The sequence below is a fragment of the Sus scrofa genome, chromosome 12 (genome assembly GCF_000003025.6).
Source record: "Sus scrofa isolate TJ Tabasco breed Duroc chromosome 12, Sscrofa11.1, whole genome shotgun sequence".
Taxonomy (NCBI): domain Eukaryota; kingdom Metazoa; phylum Chordata; class Mammalia; order Artiodactyla; family Suidae; genus Sus; species Sus scrofa.
In genome coordinates this window covers 33,541,442-33,563,348 of record NC_010454.4, presented here as the reverse complement: position 1 = coordinate 33,563,348, position 21,907 = coordinate 33,541,442, and the positions used below count along the sequence as shown (strand labels likewise).

General features: G+C 50.8%; 1 protein-coding gene across 14 annotated transcripts in view; it reads right to left on the bottom strand.

Annotated features, from left to right (window-relative positions):
• Nucleotides 1-21,907, bottom strand: part of MSI2 (RNA-binding protein Musashi homolog 2-like) — a 437,683-nt gene that overhangs the window by 411,497 nt on the left and 4,279 nt on the right. For all 14 annotated transcript variants that reach the window (XR_002336815.1, XR_002336816.1, XM_021066173.1 and 11 more), the window contains 1 exon segment: nt 20,273-20,314. Coding sequence is in view for 12 of the 14 variants with exons in the window: in XM_021066173.1 (XP_020921832.1) it covers nt 20,273-20,314 (42 nt within the window). In the remaining 2 variants the exon portion in view is untranslated.

Genomic DNA, 21,907 nt, shown 5'->3' with positions numbered 1-21,907 from the left:
GCGGCTAAAAGGCTCTGTCCCAGAGCACGTGAGGCAGAGAGAGAGAGCCAGCTTCCTCTGTTATCATTTTCAGCCTTTGGAGCTGGGTAGGGAAGTATTAGGATCCATCCAGCAGACACCAGGGAGAGAACAGGGCTCGGGACGGGCTGGGGTGGCGCTGCAGGTGGCAGAAGTCCCGGGACCAGAACCTACACTCCTCATGCCACGCTCTCTACATAAGAGCCGCTCTTCACGAGCCAGTGTGGCCTTCAGCCCTCTGGACTGAAAAGGACGAACACCCACGGCACCACTAGGGAACCAGCCTGGCCACGTCGTCCTCTGGGGCTAGCACCCACAGACCAGCACACGCCAAGCCCCAAGGAGCCCTCACACACCTCCTGGGACACTGCCAGGCCCACTTCTGGGGGCTATGACATCGCAGTGTCATACCCGACTCTCCAGGCCACACGCGGTGACAAGCCTGTGCAGGTTCTTCCTAGGGACCCCTGGCCTTTGCAGAACTCATCCCGGAGCCCTTGGATTGCAGGGGGCTCTTTCTCCAACATCCACCAGACCAGGCCACCTACCCCACAACTCACGCATGGCTCCCGATGGCCTAAAGCTGTGATCCCCAAAGGTGGATATGGGGGGGGGGGGAAGAGACTAAAACTTTGATTTGTGTTCAGCTTTTTTTTCACTCTTTTTTATTTCTGTCCATCTTTGCCTTGGAGGTACCCTGTATTTTGGCACAGCCGTACATGCATGTCATTCATAAATAAATAAGCATACAAGAGCAAACGCAAGGTTAGTATGCAAACTATGACATTTAGAAAGGATAGATGAGGTCCTACGGAACAGCACAGCGAACCACCTAGGATAGACCTTGAAGGAAAAGAATATTAAAAAGTACAAATGCGTATAACCGAGTCACTTTGCTAGACAGCAGAAACTGGCACAACACTGTAAATCAACTATACTTTTTGTTTTGTCTTTCTAGGGCCACACCTGCGGCATATGGCAGTTCCCAGGCTAGCGATCGCATCAGAGCTACAGCTGCCAGCCCACACCACAGCCACAGCCACAGAGGATCCAAGGCACATCCGACACCACAGCCTGCGGCAACCCTGGATTCCTTAGCTCACGGAGCGAGGCCCGGGATTGGACTCGCATCCTCATGGATACTCCTTAAGCTGCTGAGCCGCAATGGGAACTCCATAGCTATACTTTAAGAAATTAATGTTTTAAAAAGGAGCACCCCCAAATAAAGTGCACCAATGGGGTGCATCAGCAAGAGTGTGCAGGTTTCCAGACAACAGGTTAAATTCACCCCCAGAGCCGAGCTCGTCTGTCCTCTCTGTGCCTCCCTCGGGCACCGGCGACCACCAAGCTGCTGCTTCAAATCGCGAACGGATCTCAGATCCACTCACCTCTAAGAACTCTGTCAGATGGTCAACTCCCTCTCACAAACACCACCTGCCCCCCATCTGCCTGAGGCCCCACAAGCCCTTTTCCATGTAGATTGCACCTTTCAAAACTCGAAACTGATCAACATCCCTAGGTGGATTCCTGGACACTTTTAGGATAAGAATCAACCTCCACCCTTGAACCTAGGTTCCTGCCTGCCCACTCACCTCTCCCCTCTGCCCTCTGCATTCCAGCACAGGATGCAGCCTGACCCTCCCATCCCAAGTTCACGCTAACGTGCCCCTTCAAGCTCAGCTTCAATGTACTTCTCCAGGAAGCCTACCTCAAATCCGACAGCAGACCTGGTTTCCCCACTAGGCTCCCTGAAACTCCCAGTGCATCTCTGCAGCACTTGTGTAATTGTTCACCCATAATGGATCCTGTAATAAGCTGCTTAATGGATATGTCCCCTGCCAGATGCAAACACAGGGACTGTACCCCAGTGCCCAGCCCTCCCCCCCGCCCCCCACCGCCCCCCATGTCTCTCCTGCCCAGGGTCCAGCCAAGCAGGGCCGCTGGCCCCATCCTGCCTTGTTTATACACCTGCCTCCCTCTAGCCTGGGAACTGGGAGGGCAGGGCCCGTGTCTGAGCCTGCAGGGCCTGAGGTCGCCCCAAGAGAGACATGCATTTGTCTAGTACACGACCAAGGCTGTGCCCATTGGCATAAATCCCCTTTTTCCCCTCCCCTCAAGATGCTTTTTGCCACGCTCCCTCTTTCCACCTTCCCTTCAAGGGAATGACAGTAAAAAGATAACACGATCACCTCCTAAGGCTTCTGCATCTACAATAGCTAATCAGGCCTGCCCCTGAGAGGACAGCCAGGCTGCCGCAGATGGGACCGTGGTGGCCACACAGCCCCAGGTCCACCACTCCAAGGGGGCAGGGGTGGAAGAGGGCTGGACCCGCCCCCACTTCAGACATTCCTGCTGCACACACCAGGCATGCCAAACAGGTACTGAAAACCACCTCACCAAGGGCAGAGAACAGTGGGAGAAGCAATCCACAGACAGACCAACACACCGAGAACATTCTGAAATCGCAAATGGCCTTTGATCAGCCCTGCCTCAGTCAAGCAAGGCCTCGGGAGTTTCAGGGAGTACCAGATGTGGGCTTCCAAAAGCTACTGTGAGTCTCCACGTCCCCTGGCCATTGGCCCTCCTTCTCCCTCCTCCTGCAGCGAAGTGGCTGCGATGGGGGGGGGGGGCATGCAATCCCCATGCCCATGCGGCTGTCTGGCGTCTGGGGCCCAGGCAGCGGCAGCCTCCGCTGGGGAAAGCAGACGGGCCCACCCCACAGCTTGCTCTGCCCTGCAGGGCTCCCAGGACAGCCAGGGCCCACGCCCTGGACAACGCCAAGACCTTCTCCATCTGCAGCGCCAGATCACAGCCCAGAAGGACATCACCTAAGCCCCAGTCCAGGCATTTCAGGGAGGCCTCGCCTCCTTGACCACAAAGCTCCATCTGCGGGAGGCTTTGTCCACATCAGAAAGTCATCATGGGAAGTCGAGAGGTCTTCCTGATGTGGCCCGTCTACTCCACACCTCGGCGAATGTCTCGGGCACCTTCCTACGGAAGCAGCCATTTGCAGTAAAAGCAGCTCCCACCTATCAAGGGCCAACCACCCCTCAGACACCATGCTAAGCCCTTTTTTTTAATTTGACTTTTTAGGCCCGCATCCGAGGCATATAGACGTTCCCAGGCTAGGGGTCGAATCAGAGCTGTAGCTGCTGGCCTACACCACAGGCACAGCAAGACCAGATCCAAGCTACGTTGGCAACCTGCACCACAGCTCACGGCAATGCCAGATCCTGAACCCACTGAGCAAGGCCAGGGATCGAACCCAAGTCCTCATGGATACTGGTCGGGCTTGTTTCCACTGAGCCACAACGGGAACTCCCAGGCTAAGCCCTTTCCCAACTCTCTCAGGCAATCCCAGCAACAACCCTGTAAGGGAAATACTGGTCCTAGATCCTCTCACCTTACAGATCACTTCCCGAGGTCACGCAGCTAGGAAATTATTCAGCCAGAAGTTTTAAGCCTGTGCTCTTAAACCCTAAGCACAGCTGGTCTCCACCACATCCTCCCCCAACCTTCTTCTGTCTACTGATGAGGAGACTGAGGCCTGGAGCTGCAAAGCAACTGGCCTGAGGTCAAGTTCAGCCCATCAGCACCCGCTACGAACAAGAAGCCAGGCCTGCCCACTGCACCCGGAACATTCCCACCCAGGTCGGCCGTCCTCCCCTCCTGCCCCTGCCACCCCCGCAAGAAGAAAGATCCTAACACAATCCTCCTGAAGCAGGCAGGTCACATCCTCGCTAGGGTTCCCCCGCCCCTAACTGGACAGTGGAGCTCCCTGGCTCTCTCCGTCCTTGTCCTTTCTGTCACCCTCTCCCAAAAGACCGAGTCAGCACTGATGAGGCTTGGAGGCAAGGACCTGGAGCCTCAGCACAAAACGAAGCATCTGTCTGGGACCTGGCACCAAAAAACAGGGCACCGGCCTCGGAGAAATTCAAGCATCACCCAATTTGGAAACGAAGGAAATGAGTCATGCCTCTTTGAGACATCCAAGAAGTGACCTTCCCTTAGAGAGAAGGAAACTGAGGCAAAGAGAGGCAGCGGTAAGCGGTCCTGGCCCCACACAGCTGCTGGAGACAGGGCTGGGCAGATGGAGTCAGAGCTTCCTCCGGGCTCAGATGCCCGCCTCTAGTTCTGTTCTTCCTTGAAGGCCCAGGAGAACCTGTTGCAGCTCTTTAGGAAGCAGGCTCTCATCCCTTTCTCTCTCTACTTATTCCCTTGGCTATTAAACCCAGAAACTTTCACCCAAAGCAGCCACATGCAAAAAGGAGCCACGTTTGTCACAAGCTCCCTCATCAAGCCACCGAGGTCTAAACTGTCGCCTAATTAATATTAACCCTCCAAATCAGAGTCATGCTCAGAAAACCTTGGATGAAGAGACACAGGGCGGGAGGGGAGTCTCCAATTTTCTTCTTACTTCATCTGGAAAATTAAGAGCACCGCTGATTTGAACAAGAAATCAAGGAAAGCAATCACCACTCCACACGGCCCGTAGCGCCATGGACTTGGACGTGTAACCTGCCAATTTCATGTGCCGAAATTAAAATGACTGTGGCAAGAATAGCAATGATGGCCTGGCTTTGTCCCTCCTCCTTCATCCTTAGAAAATATTTATAAAAAGGAAAAAAACCTTACAGAAGAGTCTGAAGGAGATCAGGCAAGAAGAGATTGTCCTTAGTTTCGAGATAAACCGCAGAAAACTCGTCAAAGACTCCACACCGCAGCCCTTCCAGAGGTGGGTGCCCCCAAGACTCTAAAGGACGATGATGGGGGCAGTGAACGCAGGGCACTGAGAGGGGAGGGGTGCCTGGAGACCCTCCACTCCTAACCCAACACTTATTTGCTGTTTCTGCATTAATTACAATAAACTGCTTCATAGCCTAGCGATCACTTAATGGAGCAGCAAATATGGCTTTTTCCCTATAATTAGTCAATGTAATCTACTACTATTTCCCTCCTCCGGGCCACCCCCTTCCATCCTTTGCACACTCACACTCACTCCGCCCAGGATCCACTCATAATCTTGCTCCCCGTTTCTGGAAACACCCCGTGGGTCGATGCCACCCAGCAGATCATAAAGCGGAGGTGAATAATCTGGAAATGAGCAAGGCGACCAGGACAGGCAGAGGGTAGGTGCCCCGAGATGCTGGGGGCTCTCTGAGCCCTCGAAGAAGATCTGAGGGCCAGGGACCCACCAGGCCATGGCTGGGAACCTCAGGCATTTCCTGGAGCTCTGCTAAATGGACTGCCACTCACATGACAGGAGCCAGGGGTGCATGGATCAAAAGCTCATATTCCGTGTCCCCAGGTAAAAGGTTCTGTGAAAAGTAACACCTGCCATCCCGATGTTCTCCCTTCTTCCCAAAGGTCCTCGTCGTAGCTGGGAGCTTGTCTTTCCCTGAAGTCACTCCCTCCTTCTAAGCGACCCCCCAACCTCTTCGCCATCCAGCCTGCCCTTCTAGTGCCCACCACATGTCAGAGGAACACACCCACCTTCCAAAGCTTTCAGACACCATCTAAGATTCCTGACAAAATTAAAGCATTGCCTTAACCTTGAACATTCAGATAGGCATTCCCATTGGGGCTCAGCGGTTAACGAACTCGACTGGTATCCATGAGGACATGGGTTCAATCCCTGGCCTCGCTCAGTGGGTGAAGGATCCGGTGTTGCCGTGAGCTGTGATGGAGGTGGCAGACACGGCTCAGATCCCGTGTTGCTGTGGCTGTGGCGCAGGCCGGCAGCAACAGCTCCGACTGGACCCCTAGCCTGGGAACTTCCATAGGCCTCAGGTGCAGCCCTAAAAAGACAAAAAACAAACAAACAAAAAATTCAGAAAAATGAAGGATACCACCATCCCCCTCTTACTGTCTGCTTCTCTCTGCTCAGCACACTCAGGATGTGCCACCTGACTTTCAGGTATGCTCATCCCCTGCAAGAGCAAAAACACTTTGCATCTTTCTCAGTTTCAAGATACAAAAAAAAAAAAATTTTTTTAATTTAAAAAATCCCCAGTCGTGAGGGAAGGAATTAACATGTTCAAAGTGTCAACCACACAGCAGGTGGCTCATCTACAGTGTCTCACTTCAGACCCATGACCCTACCATCCAGTTTTCTAAGTGCAGAACGGAAGCTCAGAAAAGTGTAAACACTAAAATCACAGAGTTAGTGGCAACGAGATTCAAACTAGGTCCCTCTGAGTCCAAAGGCCATGCTCCTTCCAATCCACAAGCTTCATGTTTGTCTGGATCCAAATTACATGCATTTTCACTCAAGTCATATATATCCACACACAAGCACACATTCGGGTTACATGCTCATTTGTGGTTCTCAAGTACCATGTTTTTGTTTTTGTTTTTTTGTCTTTTGTTGCCATTTCTTGGGCCGCTCCCTAGGCATATGGAGATTCCCAGGCTAGGAGTCTAATCGGAGCCATAGCCACTGGCCTACACCAGAGCCACAGCAATGCGGGATCCGAGCCACATCTGCAACCTACACCACAGCTCACAGCAACGCTGGATCCTTAACCCACTGAGCAAGGTCAGGGATCGAACCCACAACCTCGTGGTTCCTAGTCAGATTCGTTAGACACTGAGCCACGACGGGAACTCCTCAAGTACCATGTTTTAAAAAACACACAAACAAACAAAAAAAAACAGTAAAGCAGAAGACTGTTGCCCTTAAAACAATCCTCCGACTACCAAGGCAGTCATTTTGCCAAACCAGCCATGGGGTCTCACACTTCCTGACAATAAGGTAACTCACACATCATAGCACTTAACTGCGTGCCAGACATCGTCCTAAGCACTTTTTTTTTTTTTTGCTTTTTAGGGCCCTACCTGTGACATATGGAAGTTCGCAGGCTAGGGGTCAAATCAGAGCTACAGCTGCTGGCCTTCGCCACAGCCACAGCCACACCAGATCCGAGCCGGGTCTGCGATCTACACGACAGCTCACGGCAATGCCAGACTCCGAAACCCGCTGAGTGAGGGCAGGGATCGAACCCGCATCCTCACGGATACCAGCCAGATTTGTTCCCGCTGCGCCACAACAGCAGCTCCTGTCCTAAGCACTTTAAATATTAACTCCTGTAATCCTCCCCCAGAGAGGAGACATGAGCTCCATTTTACAGATAAGCAAACTAAGGCACAGAATATTTATTTACTTATTTTAAATGGAAGTTGGTTAACTTTTTTTTTTTTTTTTTGCTTTTTAGGGCCGCACCTGCAGCACATGGAAGTTCCCAGGATAGGGGTCAAATCAGAGCCATGGCTGCTGGCCTACACCACATCTCACAGCAACACCGGATCCTGAACCCGCTGAGCGAGGCCAGGGATCGAACCCAAGTCCTCATGGATACTAGTCAGGTTCGTTACCACTGAGCCATGACAGGAACTCCCAGAATATTTAGATAACTTGCTGAAGATCACACAGCTGGGAAGTGACAGAGCATGGATTCACTCAGACAGCCTGGTTCCGAAACCCACGCTCCAACGAACGCTAAGCCGTACCACCTCCATAAAAAGGAAGAAAAATAACAGAGTCACTGGATTCAATGCAGGGTGGGGGATCAGGCCTACAATGTGGAGCTTGTTCTCCCACTATGTTCAGCCCTAAATCTGTATGACCCCCCTCACCCCACCCCATTCACAAGCTGGTCTCATGATTTCTCATGAGCGAATAACTATCCTATTCAAACTCTCCTGTCAATACCTGAGCCCAGAGGGCCCAAGGAGCTGGTCCCTCGGTGGCTTTTCAAGGCCCCGCACAGGGGGAGATGCTGGAGGATGCTTGAGCTCAAACCCACGAAGCACTTGTCGACACTTGGGGGTTTTGTCTGGACAGCCCTGGAGCGCAATCATTTCCCATAAACACAATCAGTCTTTCCTCTGGGATGCCCAGGGGGCCTTGCTCATCCGCACTCCATCATCTCTTTACAGCTTGGGGAGGAACTCCGGTGGCTGATTCAACTGATGCCGCGGTACCTTCGGCTGAATCCACCAGGGTCACAGCTGAAGAAGGGCGGCCAGGAGGACGAACGCTGTGAATGCACAGGCTCTGAGCAAACAGGATGATGTGGCGATAAAGGCACTCGCCACATGCTAGCGTGGCAGCATGCCAAACGCACGCTGCCCGGGCAGGACGTGTGCTCCGAAGAACTCTAATTGAATTCTTTCGGCAAGTGTAGCAGAAAAATTTGTAATGAGGTTCCCCCCCACCACCGCCCCACTCCCCACGACGTCAGTCAGGTTCTACAGTTGTGTGGATCCAGTGAAAAAAAGCCATTTTTAACAAGGATGGCGACAGGCGCGGACGGTAACCTGAACATCGTGTGCTGCAGGGGAAACACGATGATCCAATCCGGGGATTTTTTTTTTTTATTTTCCAAGCGATTTAAGGGAGGCCTTCTGCCATAATCAGCTTTACTACCCCTATTAGCACAGGAAAACAAGTTCTGAACCTGGCTCCCTAGTGAAAAACGCAAAATTTGTATAATTAAAATTATACTTGTGAAATTCAAACACACTTTAATTTCCTAAGGGCCCCCTAATCAAGTCAGAAGTTCTTACTAAAACCAATTATCTGCTTTGAAAACAGAAGAGGCAACAGATACATGGAGGAGTCTTGTGGAGATTTGCAGGCCCATCTTTTCCGAGGTTCAAGCGTCCTAATTTGATCCATGCTCCCCAGGTAAAAGATATGCCATCAACACGCTGTATTTCCACCCACTCCAGGCCCCATGTAAAGTTTTTTTCTTAAGATTTCTCAGTGTGTCATACACGTGCCCATCACTCTTTAGAAGACTCAGACCAACACCACAATGAGGAAGGAGATGGCAATTTCGGCCTCATTTCTGGACGCTCCTGTCACCAGGGCCAGCTATGCCCTCCCAAGGTCCCATCCACAGCAAGACCCAGGGTCCTTACCACCTTCCCAGGTAATCGACCCCAAAGACTGAAGTTTGTCTTGAGTAACTAGAAATTCTTGCACCAAGAGCAACAGGGAGACACAGACACGTTCCAAGGTACTGAAAGATTTAAGAAGCAGTTGCTGCAACGTCCCATTTAAACCATCAATAGGAAATATTATCAGGCTAGGGCCTTAACAAAAAAAGCAGCAGCAGCAGCCATTCGCACAGGGGCTCTCTTCCCGCCTCTCTGGAATCCAGCTCAGAGCTGAAGACTGACGTTTCACACTCTGGGCCCCCCGTGCTCCAACAGCACCCAGCTCTGTGGTGTCCGCCTCACCAGCCACAGGGCCCCACCAGATACTGAGAAGTATCAAGATCCTTCTTGTTGAAAGCTTTACTTTTCAGGAGGTGGGAACAGAACACTCACTTTACATGGGACTCTCGAGAGTGGAGAATACTGTAACCAACTGAGCAACATTTGGTGTTAAAACTTTAATCGAGGAGGTGTTCCCATCGTGGTGCAGGGGTTAACGAATCCGACTAGGAACCATGAGGTTGCGGGTTCGATCCCTGGCCTCGCTCAGTGGGTGAAGGATCCGGCGTTGCCATGAGCTGTGGGGTAGATCACAGATGCGGCTGGGATCCCGCGTTGCTGTGGCTCTGGCGTAGGCGGGTGGCTACAGCTCCGACTGGACTCCTAGCCTGGGAACCTCCATATGCTGCGGGAGCAGCCCTAGAAAAGGCAAAAAAAAAAAAAAAAAAGCTTTGATTGGAAGACAGGAAAGGCAGACGCGTGCACCCCCACCAGGCACCCACACGTGCATGCAGAAGGAGACACACGCAGCTGAAAGCAAGTCATGGGAACCCCAGCCTCGCTGGACCCTTGCCTCCCTCCCATCAGAGCGGCCACCTCATTAATGTCACTTAGCATCACAGTTTGCTACACTAGGTCTTTCGGCACTCTGTTCCCGCAGGCAGCCTGAAGCCGGCTGCCATCGTCAACTGCTGTCCTTTGGGAAACTATCAAAAGCTTGGATTGGAGAAAAGCAAAAAACTTTGATAGGGCCTCACAGCTCACACTTTTCCCTCCTCCAGTTTCTTCTCTTTGCTGCTTTATTCAAAATCACTACACACACAAACTATGTTCTGAAAGTCATTTACAACAGGCCGGCTTTCACAAAAAGAGAGAGAGAGCGTGATAGTGATTGCAGTGGCCCGTCTATTTGCAAATGCCCAAAGAGAATAATTCATTTCAGTGGAGGATATGAATGAAGCCCTGAATACATTCCAACACGGTTTTCTGCCCTTCAAAACAATAAAAATGTAAAAACCCAGACGAAAGAAGGCCTGGGGTGGCAGCAACGAGAGACTCTCTCGACCCCCAAGGAATTTATTCTCCTGGATCTTCTAAAACACTCTCTCCCCAGAATGCATCATCAAGACCATTTTATTAGAGTTTTCGAAACCCTTGAAATTGTCACATAATTGAAACAGAAACAGCAATTTAGAGCTCTGAGTGGTTATCTTAAAAAGAAGACTCTGGGCTGGCCCAACATCCCCTTCTCGGCCACTCCGTCCCAATGTGAGGCCCTCGAGTCCAAAACCCTATTTATCTTTTAAATCCTCCCCTGCCATAAAAGTTACACGTTCCCCTAATGCTTTAGATTTCAGGACATTTGGGAGAAACCCATCCCAGACAACAGGCTAAAAAAAGAATCCATTAGCATTAACTTGCCTGTCACAGCCAGTGACAAATAAATGAATGTGAGGCTTTCAGATCAGTCATTGGTGGAACTACCCCCAGGCGGATAAAGACCAGGACTAGGAGACAGAAGGCACCCAGGGAGACCTCTCACACAGCGGGTCTTAGCTGTGCCCTGGCTGCTCCCCAGGACTCCACTCTCAGAAGCAGCAAAAACAGGCATCAGACGCGGAAAAGGAAATGCATTCCCAGTGCCCATGGAGCAGCCCTCCCAGATAAAGGGTCCACGCTCTCCCCCCTAGGGAGCCGGGACCCCAGGAGCAGACGGAGCCCCTGACACAGAATCTTCCAAATCTCAACGCGCTGTTCTATCGGTCGCCCTTAGAAAAGGCCAGCGGTACCAATCAAGGCACGAGCTGCTAGGTAAGGCCGTTTCTGACCAGGGCAGTGCCATCTCTGGGGACAGCAACAGATAACAAATGCTTCCACTGGACCCGCTATGTGTAGCTATCACCCTGGGCCCTTCATCTGTGTTAACCCACTTAACTCCCTTAACAGGTCTAGGATGTAGGAAATGTGAAGAGTCCCCATTTTCCAGATGAAGAAATGGAGGCACGAAATCATAGTGACCTAAAACTCCTTAGCCAGTAAGTGGGATTTACCTGTGCCAAACAGATCCTGAAAAAATAGGCAATGGAAACTAACTTGAAGCCTCCTGGCCAGAGCAGGCTCTTCTGCAGCCTGAGCATGTTACCGCAGTCAGGCAAAGCACCAAGAACCTAAAAATCTACCCACTCGTGTCAGATGCAGCTGGGCAGAGTGGGTAAAAGAGCAAGGACTTGGGATTCAGAAAGATTTGCACCCAAGGCCAACCCCAATCCTTACTAGTTCTGTGGCCCTAGGAAAGCTTATCGTCCTTGGCCTCGGCTTCCCCATCTGTCAAATGGAGAGAATATGAACTACTGCACAGGCCCATTATAAGGATGAAACGCCAAAAAATATTGGCATTCCCATCGTGGCTCAGCAGAAATGAATCTGACTAGCATCCCTGAGGACGCAGGTTCCATCCCTGGCCTTGCTCAGTGGGTTAAGGATCCGGCGTTGCCGTGAGCCGTGGTGTAGATCACAGACGCAGCTCAGATCTGACGCTGCTGTGGCTGTGATGCAGGCCAGAGGCTACAGCTCTGATTGACCCCTAGCCTGGGAACCTCCATATGCCGCAGGTGCGGCCCTAAAAAGACAAAAAAAAAAAAAAATTAAGTAGACAGAAGCTTAGCACGGTTCCTGGAACATACTGACACACAATATGTGACCGCCATTATTCTGAGTTGGGATTTTCCTCTTTGATGTCACAAGATCTCAAAGTAAAATAAAGAAGTATAGCAGCTAAGTACCCGCCCTGAGAATAACTTCCCAGAGAGCGGGGAATCTGATGCTATCGACCCCTGAAGTAGAGGAAAACAGGGACCTTGCTACATTGGGGGCCCAGGGGACCCCACACGGACCAACCACCTTCAGCTGTGGCTACACGGTCTCACACGGTGCTCAGTCTCAAGACCACACTGTCTCACACCCAAGGCAGAGCCGGTGATGCCAAAACCTCGAGTGCCTCCCTCTAGGCAGCCACTCAAAGGTGACTCCAAGCAGATACTACCTATGTCGTCACAGGCCAGGATCCCCTGAACCACAGGGCACAGGCCTCAGTGTCATACAATGAGTGATCCCCAACAAAGAAATGACATCTCGATGTCTACAGACAGTAAGGTCAAGATCACAACCTAGATATGGACAAAGAACCGAAGTGTGGAATTCTGTCTACAGCACGGCCCCTTGTTAAGGAAGCGAAAAAGGGAGGGGAGATGGTGGAAACGAGAGCTCTCAGTAGCTGCCACACACCCCAAACATCAGGGTGGTATCGGCCCAGACCATCCCTCCTAAAGAAGGGTCGGCAGCCAGAGAGAATGCGGTACGAATCCCACTCGAGGCACAGGTCCAGGGTGGACCGTTCTCCAAGAAACTGCACAGCCACGGTCCTCACGGGGACCCCAGCGTCTCCACTGGTCCCAAAGAGCTCCATTCATACGGAGCGGCCCGTGATCCTGCACACACACAGCAGGTTCCCCGGCGCCTGCCAGCTCAAGCACAGACGCATGGGCTGTGCCTGGCGTTCAAGGTCCGCCTGTGAGCTGGCCCCAGCCTGCCATCCAGGCTGCATCCCACGGCATCCGGCTGTACACACCCTTTGCTGCAGCTGCCCGTCCTGACCTCCTGGCCCCCGGTAGGAAGAACTACATTCCTGTCATTCTTCCCTCCTACCTGTTCTTCAGCAGCTGGGGCAAAAACTACCTCCTCCAAGGGGCTCCCTTCATTCCTCCTTCCTCTACACACACTGCCCACCTCTCTCCCTGTGCTTACGGCAGCCCCTCCTGTAACACACGGGGCACCGCTCCCCCAACCCAGAGGTAAGATCCCTGAAGACAAGCACTGTGTCCTCTCCTTTGTCATCACGCATTCATTCTACCTAAATGGAGATCACAGCATGCAAAAGAGCACTACTAAAAGCTAAACGTTGTTTTCATTATTATTAATAAAACACGCTTGTGGTTTTTTTTGGTTTTTTTTTTTTTTTTTTGTCTTTTTGCCATTTCTAGGGCCGCTCCCATGGCATATGGAGGTTCCCAGGCTAGGGGTCTAATCAGAGCTGTAGCTGCCGGCCTACACCAGAGGCACAGCAATGCAGGATCTGAGCCACGTCTGCAACCTACACGACAGCTCACGGCAACGCCAGATCCTTAACCCACTGAGCAAGGGCAGGGATCGAACCCGCAACCTCATGGTTCCTAGTTGGATTCGTTAACCACTGCGCCACGACGGGAACTCCACGCTTGTGCTCTTAGTTCTATGCTTGTGCCTTTAGTTCTATTGGCCAGGAGAGGTGCTAGGACGTGAACCCAAGGAACCACAAAACTCCGCACAAAGCACCTCACATGGTCCCTGGTGCTGAGCAGGGACCTGGTACATCATTACTGAACACTAGAAGGGGCATGTGAATGCATGAAAGGCACAGCCCACACCCACTTGACTCCGCGGAGGTTTTCACACCTGCCGGCATGCTGTACACCTGCCCACCGGCTCCCTCTTCACTAGAGGGAAAGACCCACGAGGCCAGGAACTTTGTCTTGTTCTCCGCACCATCCCCAGAACCACACACAGCATCGGGCACACAGCAGGTGCTCCGTAACATTTGGTGAATAAATGAAGGAGTGAGTTCCTGGCACAAGGCCCAGTGGATGTAACAATACATTTTCTGCTCATTTGTTATTGTCGGACGAGCCATAACCAAAGAAAAGGTAAAGTGCTGCGGAAATCCAGAGAAAGAGGTATTACGCCCCAGAGGGAGCAGGGATGGCTCCGTGGAAAAGATTGTGACGAAGTTGGGCTCTGAAAGAAGGGTCTGTTTTGCACGGTAGAGAGAAGGAGGCCCGTGCAGAGGGGGATCCACAGAAGGGCAGGTGTTCAGAGAAGGCAGAGCACTCTGGTTCTAGGCAGCAAAAGCTTAGACAAGTCGGGCAATAAGCTGGAAGATCCCCGTACAGATCTTTTTTTTTTTTTTTTTTTTTTTTGTCTTTTTGTCTTTTTAGGGCCGCACCCTAAGCATATGGATGTTTCCAGGCTAGGGGTCCAATCAGAGCTGCAGCCACCAGCCTATGCCACAGCTCACGGCAACACCGAATCTTTAACCCACGGAGCAAGGGCAGGGATCGAACCCGATCCTCATGGGTTCGTCAACCACTGAGCCAAAACGGGAACTTCCCCGGACAGATCTTGAAGGACCTTTCCGACCTGGCTGAGTTTAGATTTTGCCCAGTAGGCATCAGGAGACCAAGGGTTTCCTAAATTCCCAGAGAGTAGGTACACGCCATTAAAAACAACGAAAGGAGCTCTCTGTAAAAGAACATCCCAGACCAATCAAGAGGACAGACCTGAGGATCTACAGCTTCCCCCCTTTTTTGGCACGCCCACGGCATGGGGAAGTTCCCTAGCCAGGGACTGAGCCTGCGCTATAGCAGCGACCCCGAGCCCCTGCAGTGACAGTGCTGGATCCTTAACCCGCTGAACTACAACTCCCATTTATGTGACTCTCAGCCAGAGGATGTGCAGTTTTAAAAATACGAAATAGGACGCAAAGCATGGATGCAGCTCCCAGGGGTACCCAGAATGATTCCTCAGAGAGCCCTCCTCCCCCTGTCTTCCCCGAGGGGAAGAGGAGTCTCACCTGTCTGCCCAAAACATCTGACACAGAGCACTGGCCCTCCAGCAGCTGGGCAGACTGGCCTTAACATTGAAATGAGAGCATGTGAGGAAAGGCAAAATCCAGGGTAAGGACATTTGGAGGACGAGCTGCCCCTCCTCCCAAGCTGACACCTGCTGCTGCCGAGGATGCAGGAAGGAGCCTAGCGCCTTGACAAGAAAGAAGCTAAGCCACTAATCCCCCAAGGCCCCCGCTGCCGTGGATGCGGGCTGCAGACGCCCCGCCACATCCCTGCTGGGGACAGACACCCACCAGCAGGTCGGTTAACTGTAGCTGCCTAGATGCCAGCTGCAGAGCATCCAAGATGGCAAGACACTAGAAGGACCTGACCCACCACAGTGGGGGGGAGGCCAGATGTCGAAAACTCACCCATCGCCCTTGAGAAGCTGCCAAGAAACCACTTCCCCGGAACAGGAGGTGCGTGTATGAAACGCCTGGGCTGCCCTGCACCCATCTGGAGCATCTTCCAGGGAACAGGAAAACCTGGCTTCTAGCTCAACCGTGCCACCACTTCGCTGTGCCAGGAGCAACCTTCACAACTTCCCCAAGTTGTGAAAAAGCCAGGCTGGATGGAGTTCCCGTCGTGGCGCAGTGGTTAACGAATCCGACTAGGAACCATGAGGTTGCGGATTCCATCCCTGGCCTTGCTCAGTGGGTTAAGGATCCGGCGTTGCCATGAGCTGTGGTGTAGGTCGCAGACGTGGCTCAGATCCAGTGTTGCTGTGGCTCTGGCATAGGCCAGTGTCTACGGCTCCGATTGGACCCCTAGCCTGGGAATCTCCATATGCCGCAGGAGCGGCCCTAGAAAAAGACAAAAAAAAAAAAAAAAGTAAGAAAGAAAAAGGCAGGCTGGGTTCAACTCACTCATTTAAGGAACCCGACACCAACCATCAGCAGCTCCCTGCCGTCAGAGGGCTTCCATTCCAATGAAGAATTTCCTTATGTCATTTGCACCATCATCATCTTGTGAGTCTACAAAAATAATTCTCTAACAGTATCAGCCGGGTGCTATTCGGTGCCAGGCTGCCGGCAACGACTTCAGCGGTCCTCTTGAAAATGCATCTGTGGAGGGCAACCCCACGATCCAGGTTTTAAAGGGGAGGCAACAGGCTTGCAGGGGCTGAGGTGACTCAGCTGGGACAGAAGGGCACTGCAAACAGGCTGAGGGAATGAGATCCCTCTTGATCCACAGATACTGGCCTCTAAAACTTCAGGAGGAAAATGAGAACTGGGAGAGCGAGGAGTGCCTTATTACACACAAGGATCATTAGGGCAGAGGGTGAGTTACGCCCAGACTCACTCTTGGCCCAAGATGGGCAGTCTGCTGGTTCCTCCACACAAGAAAAAGAACCCACGAACCCTGAGCTGAACTCTTCCAGGCAGGCAACACGTGTGCCCAAAGGACCTGCCGAAAGGACATGACATGATCGATCCCAATCATCCTCGCTTCTCCCGCGGCTTCAAATTAAGTCATCTTTTTCGAGCGGCATGACCGTTTTAATCTTTAAAGATAGAGGTGGGGGAGGGGGAGGAACTCTTACATATTTTACAAAATGAAATAATCACCCGGAGAAATAGAGAGACACAGGACAGACTTAGCTGCTTCTGATCAAAATGTACTTCACTAATTAATGGCCACTAGTCTCCGAAGAGTCTCCCCTCGACTAGTTAATAATGCCCATTATACTTCACTTGAGATGTGACCATTTCTGGCGCCCAGACAGAGAGATGCACGGCAGGATTCAAAACCTTCGCTTTGGTCTCTCATTAAAATTCTGGTCAAAACAGATTTTTATTTATATGATGCATTACAGAATATTATGACAGTCCTAATAGGAAAGCTGTTCTTCCCTGCCACGGGTTTTCTTTTCGTGTGACGTTACTGTTTCTTTCCACCGGTCTTGTTTTAACACCTGCACGGAGTATTTCTCTGGCGAGCGTTAGCAAGGAGGGACCGCCAGAAAGCAGAGAAATGCATCTGAACTGGAAGGCACGCGGACACACCATTTACCAGCCCTGCACCGGGTCCCCGAGGAGGGGCACGGCTCACCTTGCCCCTGGGGCCCTGGCACGCATGCGCGTGCGCGCACACACACACACATTTAACTGCAGGGAGATAAACGATAAACAAAAAAAGGCTTGAGTTGAAGTTCTACGCTCCAGCCAGCCAGGCTTTGGCCTCCACTACTAACTTCGGTCTGAAATCCCCCTGGCCAGACTCAAATTCTAAGAGGAAATAGCCATTAACAAGGAAGACGCTCTCTCTCCAACCTGCCCCAACTCCCAAGCACCACACCCCGCTGATCCCCCAGCTGCTTCACTGTGGAGCAACCCCAGGACCATCTGAGAGGTGCCCTGAGGGCTCAGATGGAGACACACGCCAGACAGTGTCACACAATAGGGTGACATCACAGGGCTTGGGCGAATTACCCAACCATGGAACTTCAAGGTCCCGAGGCGCTGGCTGGGATTCTGCTCTTTGCAGCCCGCTGACTGTCCGAGCCACCTCCTCCTCCCCTTCCCTCGCTGCCCCCGCACGACAGGAACTGGGAGAGCGCCCAGCTCAGGGCCAGATCGCACTACTTCTCAATGCACCTGGGCCTTGCGTCCTCACCTAGAAAATGGAGCTAATGCTCAGAGGGCAGAAGCGAAGACTGAGTGAGTGAACACACTTCAGGTCCCTACCAGAGTGCCTGGCACACAGACTCAATCCTCTCCTGGGATCGCTGTGAGGACCTCGCAAAATAATAATAAAAACAGCACGTAACACACACGCTATGCTAGGTCTTCTTTCAGGCATTTGACCTTTCCTTGTATTTATTGATTGACTGATTGATTGATTGCTTTTTTTCAGCATATGGACGTTCCCAAGCGAAGGGTGGAAAGAGAGCTGCAGCTGCCGGCCTCTGCCACAGGCACAGCAACGCCAGATCTGAGCCACATCTACAACCTATACCACAGCTCACGGCAACACCAGAGCCTTAACCCACTGAGCAAGGCCAGAGATCAAACCCATATCTTCATGGATACCAGTCGGGTTCATTACTGCTGAGCCACAACGGAACTCCCTACCGTTGTTAATTGATTGAATCTGTACCCGAACTCAATGCGATGGGGAAACGGAGGTTCAGAGAAGCTAACTGATTTGCCCAAAGTCACACAGTATAACGAGGGGCACAGCTGGCATCCAAAGACAAGCTGCTCAGCTTGAAAACAACAACAACAAGAAAGGTGGTTACACCATCAACGAGAGTGATGGGTCCCCAGGCCCTCCCCCTCTGCCAGGCCCTTTCACCCTTCACGACAACCTTCTGAGGGAGCCAAGTCATCCCCCCATTTTATAGATGAGCAAACCGAGACAATTAACTCAGTGCTGCAGGACCTGGGATTCGGGTGGCAATAACGGATAGGAAAGTTCGCTGAAAAAAGCAAGGCGTGTCATAAAAAGTGTCCTTACAAAACCCCTAGAATTGAATGGACAGATGTCCTTCCCCAACGGGTTGAATGTTAGCTCACATCCAAACGTCTGTTAATTCACATCCAATTCAGAAGGCGGGAGGGGTGGGGTATGCACACACTTTGACGCATTCAAGAAATAGTCTGTCTCATTTTTTAAGTTGAACGCATCACTGAAAAACCAAACGCCAGAGGATATTAAAATAGAGCACTGGTTTAAAAAAAAAAAAAAAAAAAAAAGCTAGGGGTGGGGGCAGCTGGGAGAGAGAGGAGAAAACAGGTCAAACCCATGGTTTGACCAAGTCAGGGATTTTTCCAGTTTCCGTCTAGGGTAATCTGATCCCAGTTCTGGGTGATCAAGTGACTAACCTGGAAATTTGAAGATTCACACTTATGGAAGAAACAGCACTTCTTCCAAACTCAGGAAACACTGCTAATTCTGGAAGCCTTCTGAAATGTCAAGGATCACACACAGTTTGGAAAGCAACCTTTAAACACTTAAGAGGGTCCCAAAGTTTGTGCTCGGTACAGAAACAGTGTAACCTCTTTGGTTTACTAACGCCTATCAGCTAAAGCATTAAAGAAAAAATGCTGAAAGAAAACATTTCCCTATTTTTGTTTAGATTTGTGTTTCCTTCCAAAAAGAGAAGGGGAGGGAAGAAGGAGAAAGCATTACATGGAAGAAAGAAAAAGAGGGGGCGAGAGAGACAGAGGGAAAGAGAAAGGGAGCGATCGTATGGCCCCAACCTGAAATGCTCCAAATTATGACCCACAACCGCCAACTCTCTCTTCATTAACGTGCAAAACCATTTCTCCCTTTGCACACCCAAAAGGTTCCACTTCCAGGAGACCACGCTTAAAGAAATAAACTGAATTTGCTAAAACCACAGCCCCTGCCCTCTCTGACCTCCGATCAGACACTTCGCCTTCTCCCCTTTCCCCTGAAAGAGTGCCCAGGCCACAGGATGCAGAAACAGTCTTTCTTCCCATGTTACACAGGGAAGAAAAGCGTATAATTAAGAAGTGCAAATGTAGCATGGAAGCCAGAAGCCCTTTCAAGTTCACCTTTGGCTTCATGCAGCTGTTTTCTCGAGACCACACCTGGCGAGCTCAGGGAGAACTACATTAACTACACACTTGGGGGAAAAAGGGAAGGCCTATCTCGGGTCGTTCAGCAAGGCTTGTGGCACCACTCTGACAAGGGGACACGTCCAGCGCTTCTCCACGCAGGCACCAGCGCTTGCACCAAAGAACGGCAGTGCTGGTTTCAAGAGTGCCCAGGTATGTCCAACCTACCTGAAACCGACACATCCATCGCGTCCTCTGTCAGATGGAAGGCTTTGTGGGTCTACAAAGTTGTTCTTCCAAGAAAGGGTAAGCCTTTTATTGAAATTCTAGTCCTCTCTGTAATCTCCAAGTTGCAAGGCCTCAAAAGAGTACCCTCCAAAGAAGAGTCATGAGGAAAGATCCAACTTTTCCTGATATGACCGATCTCAGCAATGCTTAAAAAATAAATAGAACCTTGCCGAAATATTGCAACAGACAGATCTATGTCTGCTCATGAAGGAGCAGGCTTGTCCCTGTCCCCAGCTGGACGATCAGAACCCACCTGGGGATGGCTAGCTTGCGCTTGGGCACGAACACACACACACACACACACACACACACACACACACACGCACGCACGCACGCACGCACACACACGGTTATCTCACAGAGTATCCGGCCCAGCCCGGCCTCTCTCAACCACACACTGATACCCTGAAGACACGGTGTACGCCAGCTTTCAAGGCTTCATTGCCAGGGTTCAGTCTGAAACTTGAAATTCAGCAAGCATTTGAGTGCAAAAACCCATCAACCAATTCTCCTACTTACCTTGGGTTGCGCTCGACGAGGAAATGCAACTTTGGGGTCAATCTGGGGAGAAATGGAAAAGGAGGCGTCAACTGCAGGACTTCGAGAGGAGGGAAAAAAGTATGATTAATCACCTATCTACGAATCACTCATTTCTCAGGCTTTTAACCCAGCTTTTGGTAACATCTCAGGCAACTCAAGTTTGATCTCAACGTTCAAGGTCCCTTCCCAGATGTAACAAATAGGGCCAGCCTTTCTGAAATGTTCTGCCAGGTATGTCCATGTATAAAATGTGCTTTAACAAGTCAGATCTGGCATGTTCTCAATTTAGGCAAGGGCTTCTCCTCCACGGACACCAAATGTTAAATGGTACCTGCACCTAATGTGGGACGCAAGGCTAGGAAAAAAAAAAAAAAAAAGACGGGAGCATCATCACTGGAAAAAACTATAACCTAAAAATTATGTGGACGATCCAGCAGTGAGTCCCCGGATGGTAGTTCTTCTCCTTCCCGATAACCAAACGACACACGTGGGGAAGGGGATTCCAAAATGTTTTTCAAATCAACAGCATCCAAAAATTCCCCGCTGGAGTTCCTGTTGTGGCGCAGTGGTTAACGAATCCGACTAGGAACCATGAGGTTGCGGGTTCGGTCCCTGCCCTTGCTCAGTGGGTTGACGATCCAGTGTTGCCGTGAGCTGTGATGGAGGTGGCAGACACGGCTCGGATCCTGCGTTGCTGTGGCTCTGGCGTAGGCCGACAGCTACAGCTCCGATTCGACCCCTAGCCTGGGAACCTCCATATGCCGTGGGAGCGGCCCAATAAATAGCAAAAAGACAAAAAATAAATAAATAAATAACAAAAATTCCCCGCTGACATCAACTCATGTTCTGCTTGAATGAACTCACTTGTTTGAGCAAAAGTAAAATTATCTAAGATTATTCAAAAGGATAGTTCGTTCTGTCCTTCCACCTCGAAAAGAAAGCAGGTGTCCAAAACTTTGGAGCCTGAGCTGGTTCTTAAAAATAATAATAAATTCAAATGAAAGGAAACAAAGGAACTAAAAGCACCTGGATTTTAAAAATCACAAGGGGAGGTTAAAAAAAAAAAATCTGCGGAAGAACCTCAACCCATATTAGAAAAATAAGGCCATTATGGGAAGAGGATTAAAAACAAAACAAAACAAAACAAAAAAAAATCACTGGAAAAAAAAGCAGTCAGAATCCAGTGTAACAATTAGGGTAACCCCCTACCCTAACCCCAAGTGGAAGGGAAAAACAACCAGTACCCCAAGCAGACACATCTGCAGATCTCAACCTGGGACTGGCTTTAAAACTCCAAACAATTCCCACAGAAGCATTTGAATCTAACAGGCTGATGTGGGGTAGAGTTGGGGGAGGGGGTGTTGGATAGAAAATATGGGGAGGAAAGGAGCGAAAAAAATATTCCCCTTGTTGGTTTTCATTAAATTTCTAAATGTCACAAATCTTTGAGTAAAATTCAACGCGAGCGTGGCATGAATACTGCTACAAGTTATTTATTTATCCGCTTTGGCTTTCATATTAAAATGTTCCCCTTTTAAAATGTAAATCTCAACCTTGTTTTCAGTGCTGCCATGGGGGGGGAATAAAAGAGTAATGCTTCGGGGAAAAAAAAAA